Source organism: Mustelus asterias, chromosome 1 (genome assembly GCF_964213995.1).
Source record: "Mustelus asterias chromosome 1, sMusAst1.hap1.1, whole genome shotgun sequence".
Taxonomy (NCBI): domain Eukaryota; kingdom Metazoa; phylum Chordata; class Chondrichthyes; order Carcharhiniformes; family Triakidae; genus Mustelus; species Mustelus asterias.
Window position 1 is genome coordinate 67,757,866 of NC_135801.1, and position 24,392 is coordinate 67,782,257.

The 24,392-nt window shown below is 42.8% G+C and overlaps 1 protein-coding gene across 1 annotated transcript; it reads left to right on the plus strand.

The window, feature by feature from the left end:
* The first annotated feature begins 661 nt into the window (after positions 1 to 661).
* Positions 662 to 19,179, plus strand: gar1 (GAR1 homolog, ribonucleoprotein). Its single transcript, XM_078212971.1, has 8 exons — positions 662 to 754; positions 875 to 966; positions 9,933 to 10,214; positions 12,499 to 12,653; positions 13,882 to 13,941; positions 14,356 to 14,488; positions 16,948 to 17,010; positions 18,758 to 19,179. The coding sequence occupies exons 3-8, from the start codon at positions 9,947 to 9,949 to the stop codon at positions 18,766 to 18,768; spliced, it is 690 nt and encodes a 229-aa protein (XP_078069097.1). The 5' UTR covers positions 662 to 754; positions 875 to 966; positions 9,933 to 9,946; the 3' UTR covers positions 18,769 to 19,179.
* The last annotated feature ends 5,213 nt before the right edge of the window (positions 19,180 to 24,392 follow it).

The window sequence follows — 24,392 nt, forward strand, 5'->3', positions numbered from 1 at the left end:
TGTGTGAGCTGGAATCACTCTCACCTGGCTCCAAGTAGCCTTGTACGATAATGGCCCAATGGATTGGGTATGCAAGGATGGGTAGCTTATCAGCATCCTAATTCCATAAACTGCGTCATTCAACTTCTGAGCAAACTTGATACTCCTTACAAAAGCAAAATACTTTGTCAGCTCTGACTTAGTGTCATCCAGACTTGAAAAGTTGGCTCTATTCTCTCTCCACAAATGCTGTCAGACCTGCTGAGATTTTCCAGCATTTTCTGTTTGTGTTTGATACTCCCTCTTGCCTATTTGCACTTAAACTTTCTGAACTTGGGCAACCTATAGATTGTGACTCTACAGATGGACAAACTGTACTCCACATTGGAATAATAAACAGAAACGTTCCCTTGTGGATTTCTCAGTGGCTTGGTGGAGACTCTTAAATAGGATGATAGCCTTCTACTCATCTGAGACTCACCCGGGGCTGGCGAACAAAATTCACAGCTGTAATGCACATCTGCTTCTTGCAGAGGGAGCCCTACTTTTCGCTGCCTGGTGGAATACGTACATTCTGCCGGTGGAGGGCGCACGGCCGCTCTGGATAGTTTTGATGCTTTACCTGTAGGGGGAGCGCCGGGCGATATTCGTAATACGGCAGGTCACAGGGGCGAGAAGTGTCGGAAAACTGTCGTAAAGTTGTTAAAAATATCGAATTCCAAACCGGGGGAAGTAAAAAAAAGTTGAGGATGATTCGAAATTTGAAACGTAACAGGTGAGGCTGAGCTGCGCAATGTAAAATCATTTTATAATCGTATGTTTTATAATAGAGGCACACAGGCTTTGCAAGATGACTGAATAAGTGAATGAGGTTTGTGGCTTTCGCTTCTTGCAGCAGGGGTTGAGCGCACGTGGCTGAAGGAGCGTGGAGTGGAGTGGAGTGCGGTGCGTGCTCCGGGCAACGTTCTAAATCTGGGCCAAGGTTCGGTGAGTGAATGGAGCGGCGCGAGCTGCTCACTAACAGCTGCAACAATGTTGCACACAGCCGCTGTAGCCACATTGTTCAGAGCGGTGGATAGATAGCTACACTGGCTCATGTGTCAACTTGTCTTCCCTTCATTGCTACTCCTCATAGACCGGCATGGCTCCGGAGCTGAGACACTCTTAACCGACAAGCATGTCCTAGAAACCGGTTCCTCGACAAACTGCCTTTATTTTTACCATTCATTTCTTTCACAGGAATCATTTTCTTTTTGCAATGACAATACTTGAAGAACTGAGTTCAGAGAGGTCGAGAGATAAAAAAGAACCCCATAAACGCCCTAAGTCAATCTTTTGTCCCGCATTGTAGCAGTAATTCCAGCGATTTTGGATGATCGGCTGGTTGAGACATGAGGAGTTAAAGTGTGTTTTTACCCCCAGTAAAGAATGGGTGGCACAATGGTTAGCACTGCTGTCTCACAGGGCCAAGGACCTGGGTTGAATTCAGGCCTTGGATCACTGTGGAGTCTGCACATTCTCCATGTGTCTGCCTTGGTTTCCTCCGGGTGCTCTTGTTTCCTTCCACAGTCCAGATGCGTGCAGGTTAGGTTGATTGGCCTTTTTAGGGGGGACTAGCAGGGTAAATATGTGGGGATATAGGGGTAGGGCCTGGGTGAAATTATTGTTAGTGCAGACTCGATGGGCCAAATAGCCTCATTTTGTCCTGTAGGGATTCTGTAACAATGTTCTGCAGTCCACACTGTTTGCATCATGCATTGGTGAACTAATGTAGGCCTCTCTATCTCTCCACTCTTTAGTTCATTCATGGTTCTTTTCTGATTTTTTTTTCACTTGGGATCCAAACATTTTATGGTCACTATTATTTCCCAGTTGTTCTACACTTGAGTGGCAAGAACTTGAATTTGAATGGCACCTTTTTATGTATAAAATGTCCAAAGACCGCATGATGAATCTGCTCTAGGAAGTAATACTCATAATTGTCTTAGAAAACTTGATTGAATCAGATTTAAAGTAGAAAGAAAAAATGAGTTAAGAGATCAATGGAGACTTTCAGAAAATGTGACTAAATGATTGAAAACGATCCCACAAATGGCAGAGTGAATGAAGTGGATATGAATAGGTCAAAAGCAAAGAAATCTGAGCAATGGAGGTTTATAGGACATGAGATTCCAGAGGGGTGGGTAGGGTATAGCTAAGGATATGTGAAACCTGAGGGAAGCGGGGAGGGGGACAATTGAAAATGTTATGGAGGTGGAAGGAAATGGACTTGCTGAAATGGATAGCATGTGGCCTTAAGCTTGAATCACATTTGATAATTATGCCAAGTTTGTGATGTAGTTCTGCTCGAGTGTCCAGGGAAAGAGATGACATCAGATCACGAGAGTGGACTTTGCTCAGGTGACTGGGAGCGGAAGGGTTTGAGAAGCACTGGAGAGGTATAGAAACAAAATGCTTAAAACACTTCAGGTAACATCTGTTGAGGGAAAAAATACAGAGTTAATGTTTCGGGTCAATTTTTCATCAGAGCGGACTGGACAAGGAATTCCAAGATACTTTAGGAAGACATTGCTCCTCAGAGTGTACCTGTAGCCTTCAAAATAGACTTCACCTATTTACCCTCCTTAATTATTACCCTCCCAATTTCCATTTCCTCTCCAAAGCTGCTTAACACGTTGCTTCCCAGCTCCATGCCCAAGTCTTCCTAAAGTATCTTAAGGTTAAGGGAAGGACAGGATTGGCAGTTAACATTCCAGGATACAGCTGTTTCAGGTGGGATAGAAGGGGATGTAAAAGGGGTGGGGAAGTTGCACTACTGGACTGCAGGAGGACACCCCTGAGGGCTCATACAGCGAGGCAATATGGGTATAGCTCAGGAATAGGAAGGGTGTAGTCACAATGTTGGGGGTTTACTATAGGCCGCCCAACAGCCAGCGGGAGATAGACGAACAGATATGTAGGCAGATTTTGGCACGGTGTAAGAGTAACAGGGTTGTTGTGGTGGGACATTTTAACTTCCCCTGTATTGACTGGGACTCATTTAGTGCTGGGGGCGAGGATGGGGCAGAGTTTGTAAGAAGCTTCCAGGAGGGCTTCTTGAAACAGTATGTAGATAGTCCAACTAGGGAAGGGGCCATACTGGTATTGGGGAATGAGCTCGGCCAGGTGGTCGACGTTTCAGTAGGGGAGCAGTTCGGGAACAGTGACCTCAATTCAGTAAGCTTTAAAGTACTGATGGATAAAGAAAAGTGTAGTCCTCAAATTAAGGTGCTAAACTGGGGGAAGGCTAATTACAACAATATTAGGCAGGAACTGAAGAATGTAGATTTGGGGCAGATGTTTGAGGGCAAATCAACGTCTAGCATGTGGGAGGCTTTCAAGTGTAAGTTGATAGGGATTCAGGACTGGAACGTTCCTGTAAGGATGAAGGATAAGTATGGCAAGTTTTGGGAACCTTGGATAATGAGAGATATTGTGAGCCTAGTCAAAGAGAATAAGGAAGTATTTGTCAAGGCTTGGAGGCTGGGAACACACGAAGCAATTGTGGAATACAAGGAAAGTAGAAAGAAACTTAAGCAAGCAGTAAGGAGGGCTAAAAGGGGTCACAAAAGATCATTGGTCAGCAGGATTAAGGAAAATCCCAAGGCTTTTTATACATATATAAAGAGCAAGAGGGTAGCCAGGGAAAGGGTTGGCCCACTTAAGGACAAGGGAGGGGATCAATGCATGGAGGCAGAGGAAATGGGCAAGCTATTAAATGAGTACTTTGCGTCAGTATTCACCATAGAGAAGGACTTGGTGGATGATGAGTCTGGGAAAGGGTGTGTAGATAGTTTCAGTCATGTTGAGATCAAAAAGGAGGTGGTATTGGGGTTCTTGAGAAACATTAAGGTAGACAAGTCCCCAGGGCCTGATGGGATGAACCCCAGAATACTGAGAGAGGCAAGAGAGGAAATTGCTGGGGCCTTGAGAGAAATCTTTGTATCCTCACTGGCTACATGGGAGGTCCCAGAGGATTGGAGAATAGCCAATGTTGTTCCTTTGTTGAAGAAGGGTAGCAAGAATAATCCAGGTAATTATAGGCTGGTGAGCCTTACGTCAGTGGTAGGGAAATTATTGAAGAAGATTCTTCGAGACAGGATTTACTCCCACTTGGAAATAAGTGGACGTATTAGCGAGAGGCAGCATGTTTTGTGAAGGGGAGGTCATGTCTCACTAACTTGGTTGAGTTTTTTGAGGAAGTGACGAAGATGATTGATGAGGGTAGGGCAGTAGATGTTGTCTACATGGACTTTAGTAAGGCCTTTGACAAGGTCCCTCATGGCAGACTGGTGCAGAAGGTGAAGTCGCATGGGATCAGAGTGAGCTGGCAAGGTGGATACAGAACTGGCTCAATAATAGAAGACAGAGGGTAGCAGCGGAAGGGAGTGTTTCTGAATGGAGGGCTGTGACAAGTGGCGTTCCTCAGGGATCAGTGCTGCGACCTTTGCTGTTTGTAATATATATAAATGATTTAGAGGAAAATGTGACTGGATTGATTCGTAAGTTTGCGGACGACACAAAGGTTGGTGGATTTGCGGATAGCGATGAGGACTATCAGAGGATACAGCAGGATGTGATCAGTTGGAGACTTGGGTGGAGAGATGGCAGATGGAGTTTAATTGAGACAAACGTGAGGCGTTTTGGAAGGTTGAATGCAGACAGGAAATATGCAGTAAATGGCAGAACCCTTAAGAGTATTGATAGGCAGAGGGATCTGGGTGTACAGGTTCACAGGTCACTGAAAGTGGCAATGCAAGTGGAGAAGGTAGTCAAGGAGGCATACGGCATGCTTGCCTTCATCGGCTGGGGCGTGCAGTTCAAAAATTGGCAAGTCATGTTGCAGCTTTATAGAACCTTAGTTAGGCCGCACTTGGAATATAGTGTTCAATTCTGGTCGCCACTACCAGAAAGATGTGGAGGCTTTGGAGAGGGTACAGAAAAGATTTACCAGGATGTTGCCTGGTATGGAGGACATTAGCTATGAGCAGAGGTTCGAGAAACGTGGTTTGTTCTCACTGGAACGACGGAGGTTGAGGGGCGACCTGATAGAAGTCTACAAAGATTATGAGGGGCATGGACAGAGTGGATAGAAGCTTTTTCCCAGGGTGGAAGAGCCAATTACTAGGGGGCATAGGTTTAAAGGAGATTTACGAGGCAAGTTTTTTTTACAGAGGGTGGTGGGTGCCTGGAACTCGCTGCCGGGGGAGGGAGTGGAAGCAGATATAATAGTTTTAAGGAAATCTGGACAAATACATGAATAGGATGGGAATAGAGGGATATGGTCCCCGGAAGGGTAGGGAGTTTTAGTTAAGTCAGGCAGCATGGTCGGTGCAGGCTGGGAGGGCCGAAGGGCCTGTTCCTGTGCTGTAATTGTCTTTATTCTTTATCTCGGAATTGCTCGTCCAGACCCACTGTTCCCTTGGAAAATATTCACCTTCTGTCATCTAATCTGGATGAAACCTTGTGGGTTTCCTCCAGGTGCTCCGGTTTCCTCCCACACTCCAAAGATGTGCGGGTTAGGTTGATTGATCTGTCAGGGGGATTAGCAGGATAAATAAGTGGGGTTGCGGGGATAGGGCCTGGGTAGAATTGTTGTTGCAGGCTCGATATGCCGAATGGCCTCCTTCTGCACTTTAGGGACTCTAGAGCACTCTGAGGTGGGAGGGTGAACAGCTGGTAGTCGTCCACATTGGGAGCAACAACATAGAGGTGGAAAGAAGGATGAAGTCCTGCCGGCATATTTTAGAGAGCAAGGAAAGGGATTAAGAAGCAAGACCTCAAACGGGCTGGCACGGTAGCACAGTGGTCAGCACTGCTGCTTCACTGTGCCAGGGACCTGGGCTCGATTCCCGGCTTGGGTCACTGTCTGTGTGGAATTTGCACGTTCTCCCCATGTCTGCGTGGGTTTCCTCTGGGTGCTCCGTTTCCTCCCACATTCCGGAAGACGTGTTGGTTAGATGCATTGACCCGAACAGGCGCCGGACTGTGGCGACTAGGGGAATTTCACGGTAACTTCATTGCTTTGTTAATGTAAGCCTTACTTGTGACTAATAAATAAACTTTAAACATAGAAATCTCCGAATTATTCCTGATGCTACGCGCTAGTGAGTATAGAAATAGGATGATGAAGATATGGCTGGAGAGATTGTGCAGGAGGGTGAACTTTAGATTCCTGGGCTTTAGGACTGGTTCTGGGGGAGGTTGGGACCTGTACAGGCTGGATGAGTGGCACTTGAACAGTGCTGGGACCAATTTCCTTGTGAGCCAGTTTGCTAGTGTTACTGGGGAGGGTTTACCCGAAATTGGAAGGGAGAAATGGGAACCAGGACATAATATTGGAGAGGAAAAACAAGATGCATTGAAAATTGGGTGAGGCAGCTAGCACTAGTGTAAGAAATATTTAGAGGGATCTGAGTAAAAAACATTGCAGTAAGATCTAAATTAGGTTTGCAGTGCATGTGTAAATGCATGGTAATGTTAAGGGACAGTAAATCATAGCATCGTTAAGTTTAGGTTAGCTATGGAAAAGACAGAGCAATCCAGAGTATTGGGGGAGAGCTCGATTCCAGTGGTGGGATACTGAATCTGGTCCAAATAAACTGAAATCTAAAAGGTTGGCGGGTAATGGAAGGAGGAGATAGTTCGGGTGTAGTTGTGGTATATTCCTAGGAGGGGGAATGAAAGGATAAAGAAAACCAGAGCTCCCTGGATGGCAAAAACATTAGGTGTGAGATGAAGAAGAAAAGTGTGCCCACCTGTTAAGTCTCCAGGACTTTTGGGTCTGGTTCTGAGGAATGAGGTGGGACAAGTGAACCACAAGCAAAGCTTCAAAATACGATCATATTAGTTGGCCCAGATATGTAATTCTCTATCTAAATATCATATAGCATCCTCAATGATTCCCTCAAGTCCATTTCTTCTTCCAGTTGTCCATTGGCCTCCTTCCAGTCGAAAGATACAATCCTAGTCTCTAGCTATCTGATAAAATAGGGGCAAGGGTTAACGTAGCATTTGTTCCTCCTCCCTCAGCATTCCCAACTGGATATCATTTGGACTGGCTGCTCTCTCTATTTTTAACATTCTGAACTCTATCTCAAATATTCTTAATTCTACCTGTAATATTTTGGCTGTCCTATCTCTTTCTTTTAAGCTTCCCAATTCTATCTGGATAAGGAAGAAACTGAAATGGTTTTCATGATTAGCAGGGGGTGAAATTTTAATAAACTTTCTGAGGCCAGGGGAAAGAGACCTGGGACTGAATTTTCAGGATGGCCACTACTCGGAACCCGTCATCCGGAGAGTCGGTGGGGAACTCATCCCTGACAGTCCCGCTGCCATTTCATGCTTTAATGAACATTGATTGGCAGCAGGCAGGACTTCCATCTGCACTTGGAAAAAAGCTCTACCTTGGAGAGCTGTCAGTCAATCAAATTAGCTGACAGGTCTCCAGCCTATCCAGACACAGCACTGCAGTGGCCAGAAGTTGTACTACAGGCACGGTAGGACAGTGGTTAGCACTGCTGCTTCACAGCTCCAGGGACCTGGGTTCGATTCCCGGCTCAGATCACTGTCTGTGTGGAGTTTGCACATTCTCCTTGTGTCTGCGTGGGTTTCCTCCGGGTGCTCCGGTTTCCCCTCTCAGTCCAAAGATGTGCGGGTTAGGTTGATTGGCCATGCTAAAATTGCCCCTTAGTGTCCTGAGATGTGTAGGTTAGAGGGATTAGTGGGTAAAAATATGTAGGGCTAGGGCCTGGGTGGGATTGTGGTCGGTGCAGACTTGATGGGCCGAATGGCCTCTTCCTGCACTGTAGGGTTTCTGTGATACTACAGCGTAGTGCCTGGGAACCACAGTGATGGTGAGTATCGGGGTCCCAGGGAGGGGGTGCCCTGGTGGCGGGGGGTGTGGGGAAGAGTGTTGTGAGGAGGGTGATCTCGCTGTTGGTGAATGAGTGCCCCCAACCTGAAGAGCCCTTCCAGTGGAGACTCTGAATATTAAAGACTGGGCGAGAAGTAATAGGAAGATGGGTGGGCTTCCCATCTGAAGCCCTGTCCGCCAATGATGAAATCACGTACGGCTTGGGCTGGGCAGGATCCCAGAGGGAATCCTGTCCATGCTATTTACCACCTGTCATCTTCAGAACTCACTGATGGGGAGCGTAAAATTCTAGCCATGGTTTAAGAGCAGTGCTGGAGGCAGCTGAGCATAATTTTTCAATCTTTAATATATATCCACAAGCTCCTCGCATGTAATCTTTGAGAATAGCAGAGGTACAGAGAGGTTAAGAAGTAGCTGAATGTGGTGCCTTGTCAGTTTTCTCCACTGCATTTCCTGATAGCAATCAAATCGTGTTTTCTTCCTGTTGGACTGAGAACATACTGATCAGTTAATGGTTTTGAATGTGTTCTGAAATGAATTGCCAGTCTGACAAACATTATCCCTGTCTGCCTCATAATTAAACTGGCCCATCTTTGCGCTCTTAACCAGGAAATGCAGTTACATTTAATAATGTTATAAGACCATAAGACATAGCAGTAGAATTAGGCCACTCGGCCCATCGAGTCTGCTCCGCCATTCAATCATGGCTGATATTTTTCTCATCCCCATTCTTCTGCCTTTTCCCCATAACCTCTGATCCCCTTATTAATCAAGAACCTATCTATATTTCTGTCTTAAAGGCACTCAGTGACCTGGCCTCCACAGCCTTCTCGGCAAAGAGTTCCACAGATTCACCAATCTCTGGCTGAAGAAATTCCTCCTCATCTCTGTTTTAAAGGATCGTCCCTTTAGCCTGAGGTTTTGCCCTCTGGTTCTAGTTTTTCTTACTAGTAGAAACATCCTCTCCACATCCGCTCTATCCAGGCCTCGCAGTATCCTGTAAGTTTCAGTAAGATCCCCCCTCATCCTTCTAAGCTCCAACGAGTACAGACCCAGAGTCCTCAACCATTCCACATACGATAAACCCTTCATTCCAGGGATCATTCTTGTGAACCTCCTCTGGACCCTTTCCAAGGCCGGCACGTTCTTCCTTGGGTATGGGGCCCAAAACTGTTCACAGTACTCCACATGGGGTCTGACCAGAGCCTTATACAGCCTCAGAAGTACATCCCTGCTCCTGTATTCTAGCCCTCTCGACATGAATGCTAACATTGCATTTGCCTTCCTAACTGCCGACTGAACCTGCACGTTAACTTTAAGAGAATCTTGAACAATGACTCCCAAGTCCCTTTGTGTTTCTGATTTCCTAAGTATTTTCCCATTTAGAAAATAGTCTATTCCTCCATTCCTCCTTCCAAAGTGCAAAACCTCACATTGTATTGCCCTCTCTCCTAACCTGTCCAAGTCCTTCTGCAGCCCCCTGCTTCCTCAATACTACCTGTCCCTCTACATACCTTTGTATCATCTGCAAACTTAGCAACAGTGCCTTCAGTTCCTTCTTTCAAATCGTTAATGTATATTGTGAAAAGTTGTGGTCCCAGCACTGACCTCTGAGGCACACCACTAGTCACCGGCTGCCATCCTGAAAAAGACCCCTTTATCCCCACTCTCTGCCTTCTGCCAATCAGCTAATCGTCCATCCATGCCAGGATCTTACCCTTAATAGCATGGGAACTTATTTAACAGTCTCCTATGCGGCACCTTGTCAAAGGCCTTCTGGTAATCTAAATAAGTCATGTCCACTGGTTCTCCTTTATCTAACTTCCTTGTTACCTCCTCAAAGAACTACACTATACCCTGTTGAAACAATACCTCCAGCGTTTTGAAAGTGCAGAAATTGCGTGGATCTGCCTGCCTCTTAGCAACCCTTTCATGGTGAATTTTGAACCCTGGGATTTTTTTATAACTGTATTCTGTTAGTCTTTCAATCAAAGGAATTAATGCTCATATACTGACTAATCTTATTTCCTTTCAGGATATTTGATTGAGATGTCTTTCCGTGGAGGTCGGGGTGGTGGAGGAGGCGGCTTTGGTAGAGGAGGCAGAGGTGGAGGCGGCGGCTTTGGAGGAGGAAGAGGAGGAGGAGGAGGTGGCTACGGTGGAGGAGGAAGAGGAGGAGGAGGTGGCTACGGTGGAGGAGGAAGAGGAGGTGGCTTCGGTGGAGGAAGAGGAGGGCGTGGTGGTGGAGGATTCCGCGGAGGTGGGCGAGGAGGTTTCAGTAGAGGTTATGATCAGGGACCTCCTGATAGCGTAGTAGGTAAGAGCTTCACAATAGACTCAGATACCACAGTCCCTAAACCAAAGGTTAATTGCAGTTCTGATTAAATATTTGAAATATTTCTGTGGCTCAGTCTTAGTCTGCTTGGCATAAACATTACATTTTTCAGAGATTAGTAAGGCAGACTGGCTAAAGCATTTACCAACTAATAGTATTTATTGATTACCCGAATAATTTAAATGCTGCAGCAGAAAGTTGTATAATGCTTCAGATCTCATGCAATCTCTCCAGTAATAAAGCAGAACTGAATGGTTTTATTTTTATTGGTGAAGGGATTCTGGTTTTCTCTCCATTCTTGACTTCCTGAAACAAATAGTAATGATCTATTATAGTGCAGTGTGAAATGATTTACAACACTTCAGGTGCCTTGTTGCTAATGCAGACCTTGCACATTGCCTGTACATATTAGTATGACTTTTCCATGTGTGCTGTGTACACTTCCCACACGGGTGTTAATGAAGTGAGATGGCACATGTAGGTGCATGCCCTCTGTGTGCCCGAAGGCATGCAGTATGTGATATCAAGATGCCAGTGACCCGAGTGAGTTGATAAAATGCCAGGCTGCCAAGTTGGATCAACACAATAGTTGCAGTGGCAATAGTTCCAATACAACTTGCTTTGTGTGTGGACAGGGCATGGGAAGGAGGAGACAGATGTTCTGCAAGGAGGGAGGGAGAAGGCCCTATCCACAAAGGATCTACTGGGTGCTCCAGTCGTCCTTAGCAATGAATCGGCAGCAATGCCAAGGGAGGCTACCATAGATATAGTGAGTAGTGATGGAGTTATGCTACCTCCTTCACACTGACCTGAAGCCTCAAAGCAGGGTGAGGATACCCCTCCCTGTACCTCTGAAGTTCAATTTGATCCTTGCATTCTGTGCTACAGATTGTTCAGGTGTCCAGGTTGGTGATATTGAACCAAATCCTTTCCAACCACGTCAACAGTAGCCTCAGTTCATGCAACTGGATAGAGCCTCTGAGGAACCACATTGAGTAAAAATGATCATCTTCATCCCAAAACAGACCCAACCATCCACAAAATACATCCATCTTAGACTGTCTATCACAAACATCTCATCGTCCTCATTAACCAGTAACAGCCAATAGAAAATACCTTTACTCAACAACTTTATCTGACATCACATCAATCATACATTAAAAACTCCTAATTCCTTATGCATCACCTTTGTGTTTGCCAGGCAGGTGCCTTTGTCTGATCCAGTGCTGCTACAGTGCGCTTGCTACTCCTGTGGCTGCAGAATGGCTGAAGGGAAGCTGCTGCCCCTCACATGGGGAGACTATAGCTACCCTTTCAGAATGCCCTGGAGCAGCTTTGGGCACTGAGAGCCCAGCTTCAGATAGCATCACCTTATCATGGGTGGGAGCAATCTGGACTGACGAGTGGCAACAGCAAGGGTACTGAGAGAGTGGCATTGGTGGGAGCATGAATGTGGTTCATCCTGAGAGAGAGTAGCAGATTCACACTCAATGGCCTCAGTGCCTTGTCCCTAGGGTGGCACCTCAGCCATCCTGAAAAATATTCTGGAAGAAAAATTGCAGTGAGAACCTGCATGTCCTGCTGGACAGACACATTACCATGGATTGGTCAGGCAGCGATAATCTAGAGGTTCCTATCACTTCCATAATGGAAAGGATGGGCTCCAAGCTGTGCATGAAGCCCTATGCCATGTTGGAGCTGGACTCCTCCATGTTCCAACCTTGTTTCTGGAGACTATCTGTCTAGTCTGACAATGCGCTGAACATCTTGACATGCATTATCATGGTTTTCCTATAGTTCATCCCTATGTGGTCCTCAACTGAGTTCCCTGCAGGAGAACGTGTCTGTGAAATCATTCTCTGGGAAGTTTGTACATGAACTGCCCTATTCACTTGCCCTGGGAGCAGCCATGAGTGGCCGATGACTTGCCACATTCTGATCCTGACTCTATTCAGCCCTCTTCAGGTTCATGCAGCACTGATATCTGAGCTGGTGGCTGCAAATGTTGATTAGGTTCAGTCAGTTTCCAATATTTACCGTACTTTAACAATCATTTTCAGGAGACTATTAGTAACATTGATATGGGGAGTCGATGGTGTAGTGAGTCGGCACACTTTTCGCCTCTTGTACTTCAACAAAAATAGTGGGATGAAAACATTTAATGCTGTGATAGTTCTATTTGTATCATTATTTCAGATAAATTCTGATGTGCAGATTTAATGGGATTATAGTTGTCTTAATAATTTGCTACTTTTTAACAATACAGTATTAGGACATTTCATGCATCCTTGTGAAGATGAAATCGTTTGCAAGTGCACTTCAGAAGAAAATAAAGTTCCATATTTCAACGCACCAGTTTACTTGGAAAACAAAGAACAAATTGGGAAAGTTGATGAAATATTTGGACAGCTGCGAGATTTTGTATCCTTTTTGAGTTGGTGTTGGAAAAGATCCTGAACTGATGTGACAACATTATAACATTGATTATATTTCGCATTAAAGTATTGTATTGAAGGCAGCATTTTCTTAGACCGCTTATACTTCTGTCGGGGGTGCTAGTGAAATGAACCTATCATATCTGACTGTACAGAGGGTTAAATGCGGGAATAATTTTTAACTGTTTTATATAATGGTAAGAATCCTAAATGGGAACATGTGGATGATGAAGTTGCGGAACTCTGGGCTGAGGAACACTTTCACTTTGCACTCTGCTGTCAGTGACAGGTTCCACAGGATCAGGCATAGCTTCAGAAGTACCCCTTATTGGGTTTTAATTTTGACTCACTATGCTTAGATTGTGTTTCAATTATGTGATGAACTGTAGTATCAACCCTTTTCCACAATAAACCATGTATTTTAGACCCTTTATTCTCTAGTCAGCCCAAACCCACCCCCTCCCCCAACTAATCTCATCCGACACTTTTATCAGCACTAAAGGGAAAATTTGTAATGTGGGTTTGGAGCTAGACGGGACTATTTGAGAGTTAAAATGAACACTAGCCAGCCTGGCTTGATCTCTTTTGCTTTTGAGTGCATTGCAGATAAATACTGTACCAGGAACTATAAAGCTTGTGGCAGATAAGATTTTATATTCATTAATGCTTTAAATGAGTAAAGCGTTTCCTAAGATCAATGTGAAAAATAAAACAATCATTAAGAATTTTCAGTCATCTGGACAAAGAGCAGTCATTAAAATTTGAAGTTTTTTTTTAGACGAGTGAAATGCAAGCACATGTTGCTGCAATTTGAATCCTTGTGCTCTCATGGCACTTTCATGCACTCTTGTATATGTTTTAAATGTGATTTCCTCTGTTTCATTCCTTGTCATTTTGATTGTGCTGCCTTAGGGAGAATGGGGTGTGCAAATTTCAGAATGTGAGGCATGAATTATAAGGAGGTTTATTCCTGGGCTGCTTCAGAGCAGATTGTGTGTAGGATGTACATCTAGAGGAAGGGCACAGAGGCTGTGATGTAAATTAAATACTCGTATAGTTCTGTTGATCTCTTCAGATCTGAAATAAAAGGAAATGCAGCATGTTCATTTATAGTTAAACTACAGTTATTAGTTGGTATATTGGAATAGTTTTTTATTTGGTTACAATTGCTTATAAGTAATGCTATCTAATTTTCCCTTAACCAAAATTAATAGTATTTTTCAGTTAAATTATCAGATAACATGAAAGCTACTTCCTTTAAGAAACTACAAAAGGTGAGTTTTCTTGTGAAGGTTATACTAAAGAAAATTCTAGCAAGATATTCTGCTTTGAAAATTATAAGAATGTGTTTGGGGGGTGGGAATGGGGAATATGGTCTTGACCCTTATGATAAGGACCTCAGTTAACAGCTCCTTCTCCAGCTGGGGTTGGAATTTAAATTCGTACAAATTGCCCAGCAAATTCTGTCTGACAATATTTGATGTTTGGATGTCCTGCAAATATGTGAGCACAATATAAAATCCTCAAATGGTTTAGATAACAAATGTGAAAATGTCCTTTTTTGTTATTGGTTTCTTTTCCTTCCTTGGAGCACAGTAAAAGCAGCTTGTTTTTTAAAAAAAGGTGCATATTTATGTGCAATAGCACTCTTTTTGGCTGCATTTGGGTTGATTTTTCTTTTTCTGTAGTTTTACGTTGATCCAGCAAAGCTGCTCCCTCTTCAACGATTTTTGCCCCGGCCACCTGGTGAAAAGGGCCGAGGGAGGGGAGGTCGTGGAGGAGGACGAGGAGGTCGAGGCGGTGGATTTGGAGGTCGAGGCGGTAAGCAGTATTCCATTATTTAAACATTTTTTGATCTCATCAGTGACATTGGTTGCCTTGGAAAGAGTAGTAGATTTCTGTGCTGCAGAAGATAGACAGAGATTAGTGAAAGTGAGAGGAGTGCAGGATGCTATATTCCTGATAACCAGTCAGTGAAGGGGAAAAAAGGAGCGAATCTTGAAATAGATTTATTTTCAGTGTGAATCATTACATGTACGTACCCCATAGCTTGATTCAACCTCCTCCCTCCCTCCCTCCACCCCCACCCCCCCTACCGTGCCAGTAAGTGTGCTCAAGTAACCATCCTATCAACGCTGTCCATCTTTATGTACATAGCTCAATTGATACATTTAATGTGCATTATGGTTATCCCACGTGAAGCTACTATTTAGTCAGAGATTTACAGCATGGAATAAGCCCTTGGGTTTACAGCAATAGGCCCTTCGGTCCAACTTGTCCATGCCGTCCTTTTTTTTAAACCCCTAAGCTAATCCCAATTGCCCGCATTTGGCCCATATCCCTCTATACTCTTCTCACCCATGTAACTGACTAAATGCTTTTTAAAAGGCAAAATTGTACCCGCCTCTACTACTACCTCTGGCAGCTTGTTCCAGACACTCACCACCCTCTGTGAAAAAATTGCCCCTCTGGACCCCTTTGTATCTCTCCTCTCTCACCTTAAAATTGAATTTGAATGACAAAATAAAGATGATGCTAGAGTCTATACTTTCCCCCAAAAAACATTTCAGTCAATAGGTACAAGTACAGTGATAATAAAACACTGCAAATGAGTCTCGCGAAGCATGCTTGTGCCGAAGCACATGGAAAGCATTAGAATGAATGTTGGGAGCAAAGTGGTACAAGAGGAGACAGTGGCATAGTTGTATTGCCTCTGGACTAGTAACCTAGAGACTCAGGTTAATGCTTTGGGGATCCCTCGGGTTTGAATCCCATATGACAGATGGTAAAATTTGAATTCAATAAAAATCTGGAATTAAAAGTCTAATGATGACCATGAAACTACTGTTGATTGTCGTAAAAAAAACAATCTAGTTCGCTTAATGTCTTTTTTCGGGAAGGAAATCTGCCATCCTTACCTGGTCTGGTCCAAATGTGACTCCAGACCCACAGCAATGTGGTTGACTCTTAAAATGTCCCCTGAAAGCCACTCAGCTCAAGGGCAATTAGGGATGTGCAAGGATGTGGGTGGCACAGTGGTTAGCACTGCTGCCTCACAGCGCCTCAGGTCACTGTCTGTGTGGAGTTTGCACATTCTCCCTGTGTCTGCGTGGGTTTCCTCCCACGGTCCAAAGATGTGCGGGTTCGATGGATTGGCTATGCTAAATTGCCCCTTAGTGTCAGGGGGCTAGCAGGGTGAACACATGGGGTTGCGAGGATAGGGCCTGGGTGGGATTGTTGTCGGTGCAGACTCTATTGGCCAAATGGCCACCTTCTGCACTGTGGGGATTATATGAAATGCTGGCCCAGCCAGCAGCACTGACCTCCCATGAATGAATAAAAAATAACCACATATGGTAGCCACAGCCCCAGCTTGACTATAGCTGTCCACACTAACAATCAAGTATCTGATTACATTATAATTGTGAGTAGGCTTTACTGTCTATCTAATACTGTATGCCCTGCATTTACTGTACCCTGTGGTGTGCTAATAAAAAGAATTTCAATGAAAAAGACAACTTAAAAAGATTATAGATGTGTATGAGTAAGAGTTTTTTAATTTTTTGAAAATATTTTTTCTGACTGGCTCAGCAATAAGGTTTTATTTTTAAAAGGATGGTGCAAAAAAATTAGGTTAGTTTCAATGACTGATGCTGTAGTCAGTTTTCCAGGAAATTTCTGTGGAGTTATTTGAAATTTAGATTACACCACAGAAGGAGGCAATTTGGCTCTTCGTGTTGTGCTGAAAGAAGAGCGATATAGTCTAATTTCCCCGATCCTCCTTTGATGCACAAGCGATGTTGGGCTTGTTGTTTACATTCCTACATGCCTGTGACATTCCAATGTGGACTCAGTGGGCCGAATGGCCTTATTCAATACTATAATAACTATGCTGCCAATCTGCCCTTTTGCCCTCTGCAAAGTTGCTAAAAATTAGGAGAGAGATTTTTTAAAATATGGTTTCTGGAAAAGCCTGTTATTTTTAATGCTGGGAACTGGATTTGTCAAATTTCATATTATACCCGTTTTACTCAGTAATGTTAACGGAGAGTCAGAACTCACCAATATTTTAAATACATTGTTTTGATGTCCAGTTCTATGAAGATAGATTTTACTGGAATTACTTTGACTGCGCATAAACTAATTTGTAGTTGTAAAATTTAAACACACAAATTATTAAAATAATTTGAGCCAGTGGACGTGACATTGCTGAACCTAAGAACTTTGATGATTGATTACATTTTTTTCAGTCTTGTCATTTCATTTTGCTTCTTACCCAGGTGGGTTCAGGGGAGGCAGAGGAGGTGGTTTTAGAGGAGGCCGAGGAGGACGTGGTTTTAGAGGTAAGTGCGAAGTGCCAGAAAATGTTGAGGATTGCATTGTAACTTCAATATCTTACAATTACTTTTCTCATTTAAATGTTCACAATCCTTTAGACAGTTGTACTATGTTTGAATAAAGTTCTATGGATGTTTGAAATCCTCTAGGTCATTTTTCCTATCTTAGCAGTGGCAGCTCATTCAAGAATCTAATGCCACAGCCCCCCTGTTCTCTCCATCATAGCTCTGTATCTTTCCCTCCTTTTGGTATTTATCTAATTTTTCCAAACACGACTCGGTGTTCTCCACGTAACCCAGTCCCTATAGCAAGGCATTCTACATTGCAACAAATTTCCTCATAAATAAATTCCTCTTCTTCTTGCTCATCGCTCTTGATGACTATCTTAATTTGAAGAACCCTTGTCACTGGCGCCCAAGCCAAAGGGAAATAAGCATTAGGGTTCACTGCCTACAAAAATCAATTCAATTTTAGAACATTCTATAAATTGCACATTCCTGTGGAAATAGCCTTAGTATCTCCAGTCTCCCCTCAGATTTAAGGTCTTCTCTTGCATCATGCAAGCAAGTTTACGCAAAGTGTTCTCCAACTCTACTGCCCTTTTTGTAATGAAGTGTCCAAAATGGCACAATGTGCTCTATAACTGCGATAACCCATCTTTAGTTCATAATCACTTTTCCTACTTATAAAATCTCAAATTCTATAGACCTTTTTAATGGATTTATCTGTGGCTTTAAAAACCCACCCCTGTGGTTAGCATTGCTGCCTCACGGCGCCAGGGACCCGGGTTCGATTCCCAGCTTGACTCACTGTGCGGAGTCTGCATGTTCTCCTCGTGACTGTGTGGGGTTTCTTCCAGGTGCTCCGGTTTCCTCCCACAGTCTGAAAGATGGGCTAGTTGGGTGAATTGGCCATGCTAAATTCTCCCTCGGTGTGCCTGAACAGGCGCCGGAGTGTGGCGACTAGGGAATTTTCACAGTAACTTCATTGCAATGTTAATGTAAGCCTACTTGTGACAAAAAAAATTTTTTAAACTTATATTGATGAAATACACACTCTGTTGCTCCAGCTGGGTCGGCTTGTTCATCCACATCTCTCCGTAATGTTTTACTACATATATGCTTCAGTTTCCTTGTTTTTGTTGCCATAAAGAATTACTTCACAGTTCAAATTGCATTTGCTACCTTTCATTTATTCCACTACCCTATCCATACTTAAATCTTTCGCAATTCTCCTTTTTCCAAAATCCGCCGTTTTCCAAAATCTCCAATTCTCAGGGTCAGACAATTCAATTATGTTCCCAACCAACATCTAAATTATTTATGTATGCCAATAAAAATGAATCCAGCATTGACCCCTCCCACATACAACATTTTCCAGCCTTCTCCAGTCTGAATAACCATTTATCCTAATTCCCTATTTCTAGTCCGTCAATCTTGTATTTTTCCTCTTGTATACCTGGATATTTCTAACGGGCCTGATCAAATGCCTACTGAACAGTCATCTGCTGCATTGCCTTTGTCCACCTAGTGGGTTCCTGCAAATAAGCTTACACATTCCTCTCTTTTTCTGTACAGTTCTGTGGGATTCTATGGGCCATTCTAGATTGACTTTCAGAAGGCTGTCAGCTCAGCCCAAAACTTGTTCCAGTGGAGTCACTGGTGCAGTTGTGCAGTGTTTTCCCTCCTATCTAGCTTCTGATTTGTTCTGTTACTATGCTTTTTATTGATATCCCTTTATTTCCCCTAATAGGTGGAAGGTGAAATTGCAAATATTAGAACACTGGGCCGCAATTCAGAAGTTTACTGTTCTAGTCCTCCTTGTTTTGCCAGATATGAACTGCATCAAGTTTTAAAGTTTTAAAAAAAATAAAAGATTGTGGTTTATTGCATGCAAGATGTTTTTGTATTATTTGCAGAGTAATAAATCACATCTGTATGGATTGTTATAAATGTATTTGAGGGTCCAAAGTGCCACTCCATAATTTGTTTATATAGTGATGGATCAATATTCTAACGCGAGTAGCTCTGAATACATTTGTGACCAAGAATACAAAGGAAGTAGTTTGTATTGCACAATGTTCTATTGATTATAAACATATTTGGTCTACAAAATAGTACAGTTTGAGATAATGTTTCAGAGCAACACTTGTTTCAAAATAAACGTTTTTACATAAATTTGTGAGCGTATCATTTTTAGCTGTAAGTCACCTGACTTGAGACCATGGGCAAGTAGCCTAAGTGGGACGTGGTCGTTGGGACTATTGTATGTTAACATAAACCTTTCAAACTTTTTTTAGTCTTGGGGAGCCGAGAGAATACCCCATAAAATATTGATGCACCCAGTGTCCTCAACTTTCAAGAAATAGTCATTTATCCCAGATGAAAATAGTGCAGAATTTTTAGTACGCAGTAATAAATTGCATGCTAGCACCCAAGTCTTGACAAGGTGCCGCATAGGAGACTTTTAAATAAATTAAGAGCCCATGGTGTTAAGGGTAAGATCCTGGCATGGATAGAGGATTGGCTAACTGGCAGAAGGCAGAGTGGGGATAAAGGGGTCTTTTTCAGGATGGCAGCCGGTGGCTAGTGGTGTGCCTCAGGGGTCAGTGCTGGGACCACAACTTTTCACAATATATATTAACGAATTGGAGGAAGGAACTGAAGGTACTGTTACAAGGTTTGCAGATGATACAAAAATATGTAGAGGGACAGGTAGTATTGAAGCAGGGGGGCTGCAGAAGGACTTGGACAGGTTAGGAGAGTGGGCAAAAAAGTGGCAGATGGAATACAATGTGGAAAAGTGTGAGGTTATGCACTTTGGAAGGAGGAATGGAGGCATAGACTATTTTCTAAATGGGAAAATGCTTGGGAAATCAGAAACACAAAGGGACTTGGGAGTCACTGTTCAAGATTCTCTTAAGGTTAATGTGCAGGTTCAGTCAGCAGTTGGGAAGGCAAATGCAATGTTAGCATTCATGTTGAGAGGACTCAAATACAAGAGCAGGAATGTACTTCTGAGGCTGTATAAGGCTCTGGTCAGACCCCATTTGGAGTAATGTGAGCAGTTTCAGGCCCCATATCTTATGAAGGATGTGCTGGCCTTGGAAAGGGTCCAGGGGAGGTTCACAATGGTCCCTGGGATGAAGAGCTTGTCGTATGAGGAACGGTTGAGGACTCTGGGTCTGTACTCGGAGTTTAGGAGGATGAGGGGAGACCTTACTGAAACTTGCAGGATACTGCGAGGCCTGGATAGAGTGGACATGGAGAGGATATTTCCACTAGTAGGAAAAACTAGAACCTGAGGGCACAACCTCCGGCTAAAGGGACAATCCTTTAAAACAGAAATGAGGAATTTTTTCAGCCAGAGAGTGGTGGATCTGTGAAACCCTTTGCCTCAGAAGGCTGTGGAGGACAGGTCATTGAGTGTCTTCAAGACGGAGATAGATAGGTTCTTGATTAATAAGGGGATCAAGAGTTATGGGGAAAAGGCAGGAGAATGGGGATGAGAAAAATATCAGCCATGATTGAATGGTGGAGCAGACTCAATGGACCGAGTGGCCTAATTCTGCTCTTATGTCTTATGGTCTTAAGTAAATACAGTGAAAATGGTTCATCTAGACCCAACGCTTGCATCGCACAGTGAGAAAGAATGCTTTTATAGTTGGCAGCGTTTTCTCTGGATGGGGAAGTTTTAGATATCTTCATGGCTTCTTTGGGTTTGAAACGTGGGCACTAATCTGACTGGCAAACTGAAAATTTAGGGTGGAAACTAAATTGCGCATTTTAAAAGCTCATGGTTCCCCTACCAAAATTAGAATGAGCAAGTTTACCTTTTTAATATTGTTCCTGTTATACTTTTAGAACTTTTTTGCCCCTTTCACCTTGACTCTTGTACTCCTGGCTGAGTCCCAACTCACTGCTCTAAATCCTTGGCTAAAAAACTAGGTAAGCCTGGGATAAAACACAAACCCAGTCCAATAATTGGTTTTGGCTCTTGGACTTTTATCTGAGTCCAGTCTTCAATGTGGCATTGTTACCTCATTTTAAGTTATCTTGTTTTTTTTAAAAAAAGGGTGAACTTGCCAAATAAAAAAAATCGGCACTTAAGTAACAGATATTACATCAAAAGTAGATACCCATCTAACTGAGTGGAGGAAATTATGAAAGAAATTCCAATATTTAAGGGCTAAGCTAATCCTTTCTTTGTGTTTACTGTCGGGGCCCATTTAATCTACAACATTTCTTGAACTCGTCCTCCACATTCTCTTTCAGTATTGTGAAACTGCTCAGTACTTTTGAAACTGACACTTTTTTATTTGGGTGGAATAGATTTTTTTTTTAATTGCCTCAGAAAATTGTTAATAAGGTTTTCTCGATTTTTGATATTTTGTCATGCAAACTTTAATGACCTGTCGGTTATGTAGACTGAACTAATTGCACAGCTTTTTGTTTAAGATTGAATTATTTTTGTCCCGAGCTTGAAACTGCTGAAAATTCATACATTTAACAGCACAAGTTTGGATCCTTAATTTTGTCACTGTTCCTAATGGTTTCAAATAATTTAAATGTTCCTACACATAAAAAGCATTTGAGAGCTTCACTTTTAAAATTGAAAGTGTAGTCCTACAATGCTGTTTGTCCACATGTACATTTCCTTCAATCATTGATATGGACTGCCACATCAAAGCTGGGACTGTGGTAATATGCTGAAAACTGTGTTCTAACTTGTACAACGAGCTCCAACCTCCTGTCTTATTGTAAGATATAGAAATGATTGGAGAATTCAGGAGGCAATAGATGGGTAGGAAAAAGGGGTAAATTCCCATTTATAAGGAATGATCTTCCCATTATTTGTGCCGATTATTACTTGTTTTCAAAATCATTGTTAGAATCACGATGTAGTTTCTGTCAAAGAGAAAAGGGTCGGAGTGGGGAATCTGACGTTGATCAAGCAGAAGAGGATGATCAGAGGCAGGAAACCCAAGCCAAGGCAGATTATCGATCTTGAGCAAGAGATCTTAAAAGAATAAACAGAAGGGAATTTTGAGGTGTAGTCTTGAGTTTGGAGACATGAAAGGGCAATGAGCATATTAGGAAATTGAAGCACGCTGGGAGTAGCTAAAAGGGCTAGTGTTGAAGAGAGAGGTTTCTTTTCCTTGGATACTGGCACCAGTGTTGGCAGTGAAGAAATGTAATAGGGCCATTCTGTAGCAAAAATGGCTAAATAGCGAGATGCAAAAGGCTTTAAACCAAAGTAAGGTAGGGGGAGGGAGCTACAGGAAATGAAACCAGCCCAAATTTAAATTTAACAGACTGAACAAAGGATGGATGTAAATCGCCAAGTAATCATCATAGCTTTGACCTGGAGTCTTAAAAAGGTGGTTAAGAATAAAGTTGGAGGAATTGGTATTTCAAATAAATTAAATTGTCTGTACAACAATGCAATGTTTGTAATAAAATAGGGAACAGGAGATAATTGCTGGAATTCTCAGGGTGTTCGCCCATAACTTGCCGCTGAGAACAGAGAATTTGGCATTCAGCCAAATCTCTTCACTGCAGCGCAACTGAAAAATCCCAGCTGCTGCAAAGTTGAAGAATCCAGCCCAATATGTTGAGGAACCAGAGGCATTCAAGGTAACTGAGACATGGCTACAGAATAATCAACACTGGGAGCTAAACATTGCAGGCTCTAACACACTTAGAAGGGATGATGAAGTCCAAGCAGCTATACATTAGAGCTAATAGTAGTCGAAAAAGTGACGCAACAGTAAGACAGACAGAATCCATGTGGATGGAGATAAAAGGTAATCAATCATATTCCTGTGAGGACTTTAAACTGCTAATATTGGAAGGTAGAGGAACATACATATAATGAAATTAGGGATATGAGTTAAAAAAACACTAAGTGATGGGACTTTAATTATCCTGAACTAAATAGGTCAGAAAAATATAAAAGAATGGAGTTCCAACAGTGTGTCGGAAACTCCTTTCTAACCCAATAATGGTGAATGAACCACCACAGATAAGAGAAGTAAAAGGAGGGGACCAACTAGGTAATAGTGACCATAATATATTGAATTCAAAAATGTAATTGGACCATCCACATATATATTGTTGCTACAAGAGTAGATCAGAAGCTGGGAATTCTGTGATAACTAACTCAGCCTCTGACTTGTTAAAATCTGTCCATCATCTACAAGGTACAGGTCAGATGTGTGATGAAATATTCTCCACTTGCCCAGATGAGTTCAACTCCAACAACAGCAAAGTTCAACATCATCCAGGTCAAAACCATCCACTAATTTGAACATCTGCTCCCATCACTACCAATACACTGGCTGCAGTGTGTGCAATCTACAAGATGGATTGCAGCGAGCTCACCAAGGCTGCTTCAACAGCACCTTCCAAACCCATAACTTGGAGAACAAAGCTGCAGGTGCATGGGAACGTAATCGCACCTGCAAATTCCCCTTCAAAATGTGCACCACTGACTTGGAAATATATCTCCATTTCTTCATCAATGCACGGTCAAAACTCTGAAACTCCCTCTCAAATAGTACTGTGGTTGTACCTATTTGAAAATCCATTAGAAAGAGGTGCGGTGCCAGAGGATGGGGGTTAACTAACATGTCTCCTATATTTAAGAAAGGGGAGAGAACATAAATAGCAGACTAAGGCCAGTTAGCTCAACTTTGGTTGGAAAAGTAATGGAATCCCTACTAAATGAAAAAAATAGACATCTACAAACCAAAGTTATAATGAATAGCCCACAAGATGGGTTTCAAAAAGGAAAGTCTTGCTTGACCAATGCCACTAGCAGCCAAGGATAATGCAGTAACTGCCATTTATCTAGAATTCCAAAGACCTGTGATAAGGGTCGCATAACAAACTAACAAGGAAAAGCAGAGCATATGCAGTCAGGATATGAGTCGTACTAACTACCTGGCTGCAAAACAAAAAGCAGAAAACAGATAAAAAGGTAGCAATTCAGAAAGGCAGAAGGTAGTAAATGTGGCCCTATAGACATCAATCCTGGGGCTACTATTTTTCACAATGTATATTAAATATTTAGACATTGGAATGAAAAACACAATTTGCAAATTTGCGATAACAGCAAATTGGGAGAGATAGCCTACATTGAAGACTTGCAAAAATGATTAGCAAACAATTGGACTGTAACTTCCTCAGAATGGCCATCAGTGCCAGATTGCCACTCCATATCTAATTTTTTTCCATGCCTGTCTTGCCTGACCTTCCACCACAGGCCGGGCAAAATCCAGGCAGTGCAGCTGTCTCTAAAGCCCAGTGTCACAGTCCAGCTCTGAATTAAAAGAAGACACACCTTCTTATTTATGGCATTAGCTGCCATAAACCAGTTTAGGTTA

What these genes read in the sequence shown, in the direction of transcription:
- gar1 (XM_078212971.1), top strand. Translation starts at nt 9,947, where the DNA reads ATGTCTTTCCGTGGAGGTCGGGGTGGTGGAGGAGGCGGCTTTGGTAGA. An exon ending in TTGGACAGCTGCGAGATTTT is followed by an intron (nt 12,654 to 13,881) that starts GTATCCTTTTTG and finishes CAAAATTAATAG; the next exon opens with TATTTTTCAGTTAAATTATC. An exon ending in CCTTTAAGAAACTACAAAAG is followed by an intron (nt 13,942 to 14,355) that starts GTGAGTTTTCTT and finishes CTTTTTCTGTAG; the next exon opens with TTTTACGTTGATCCAGCAAA.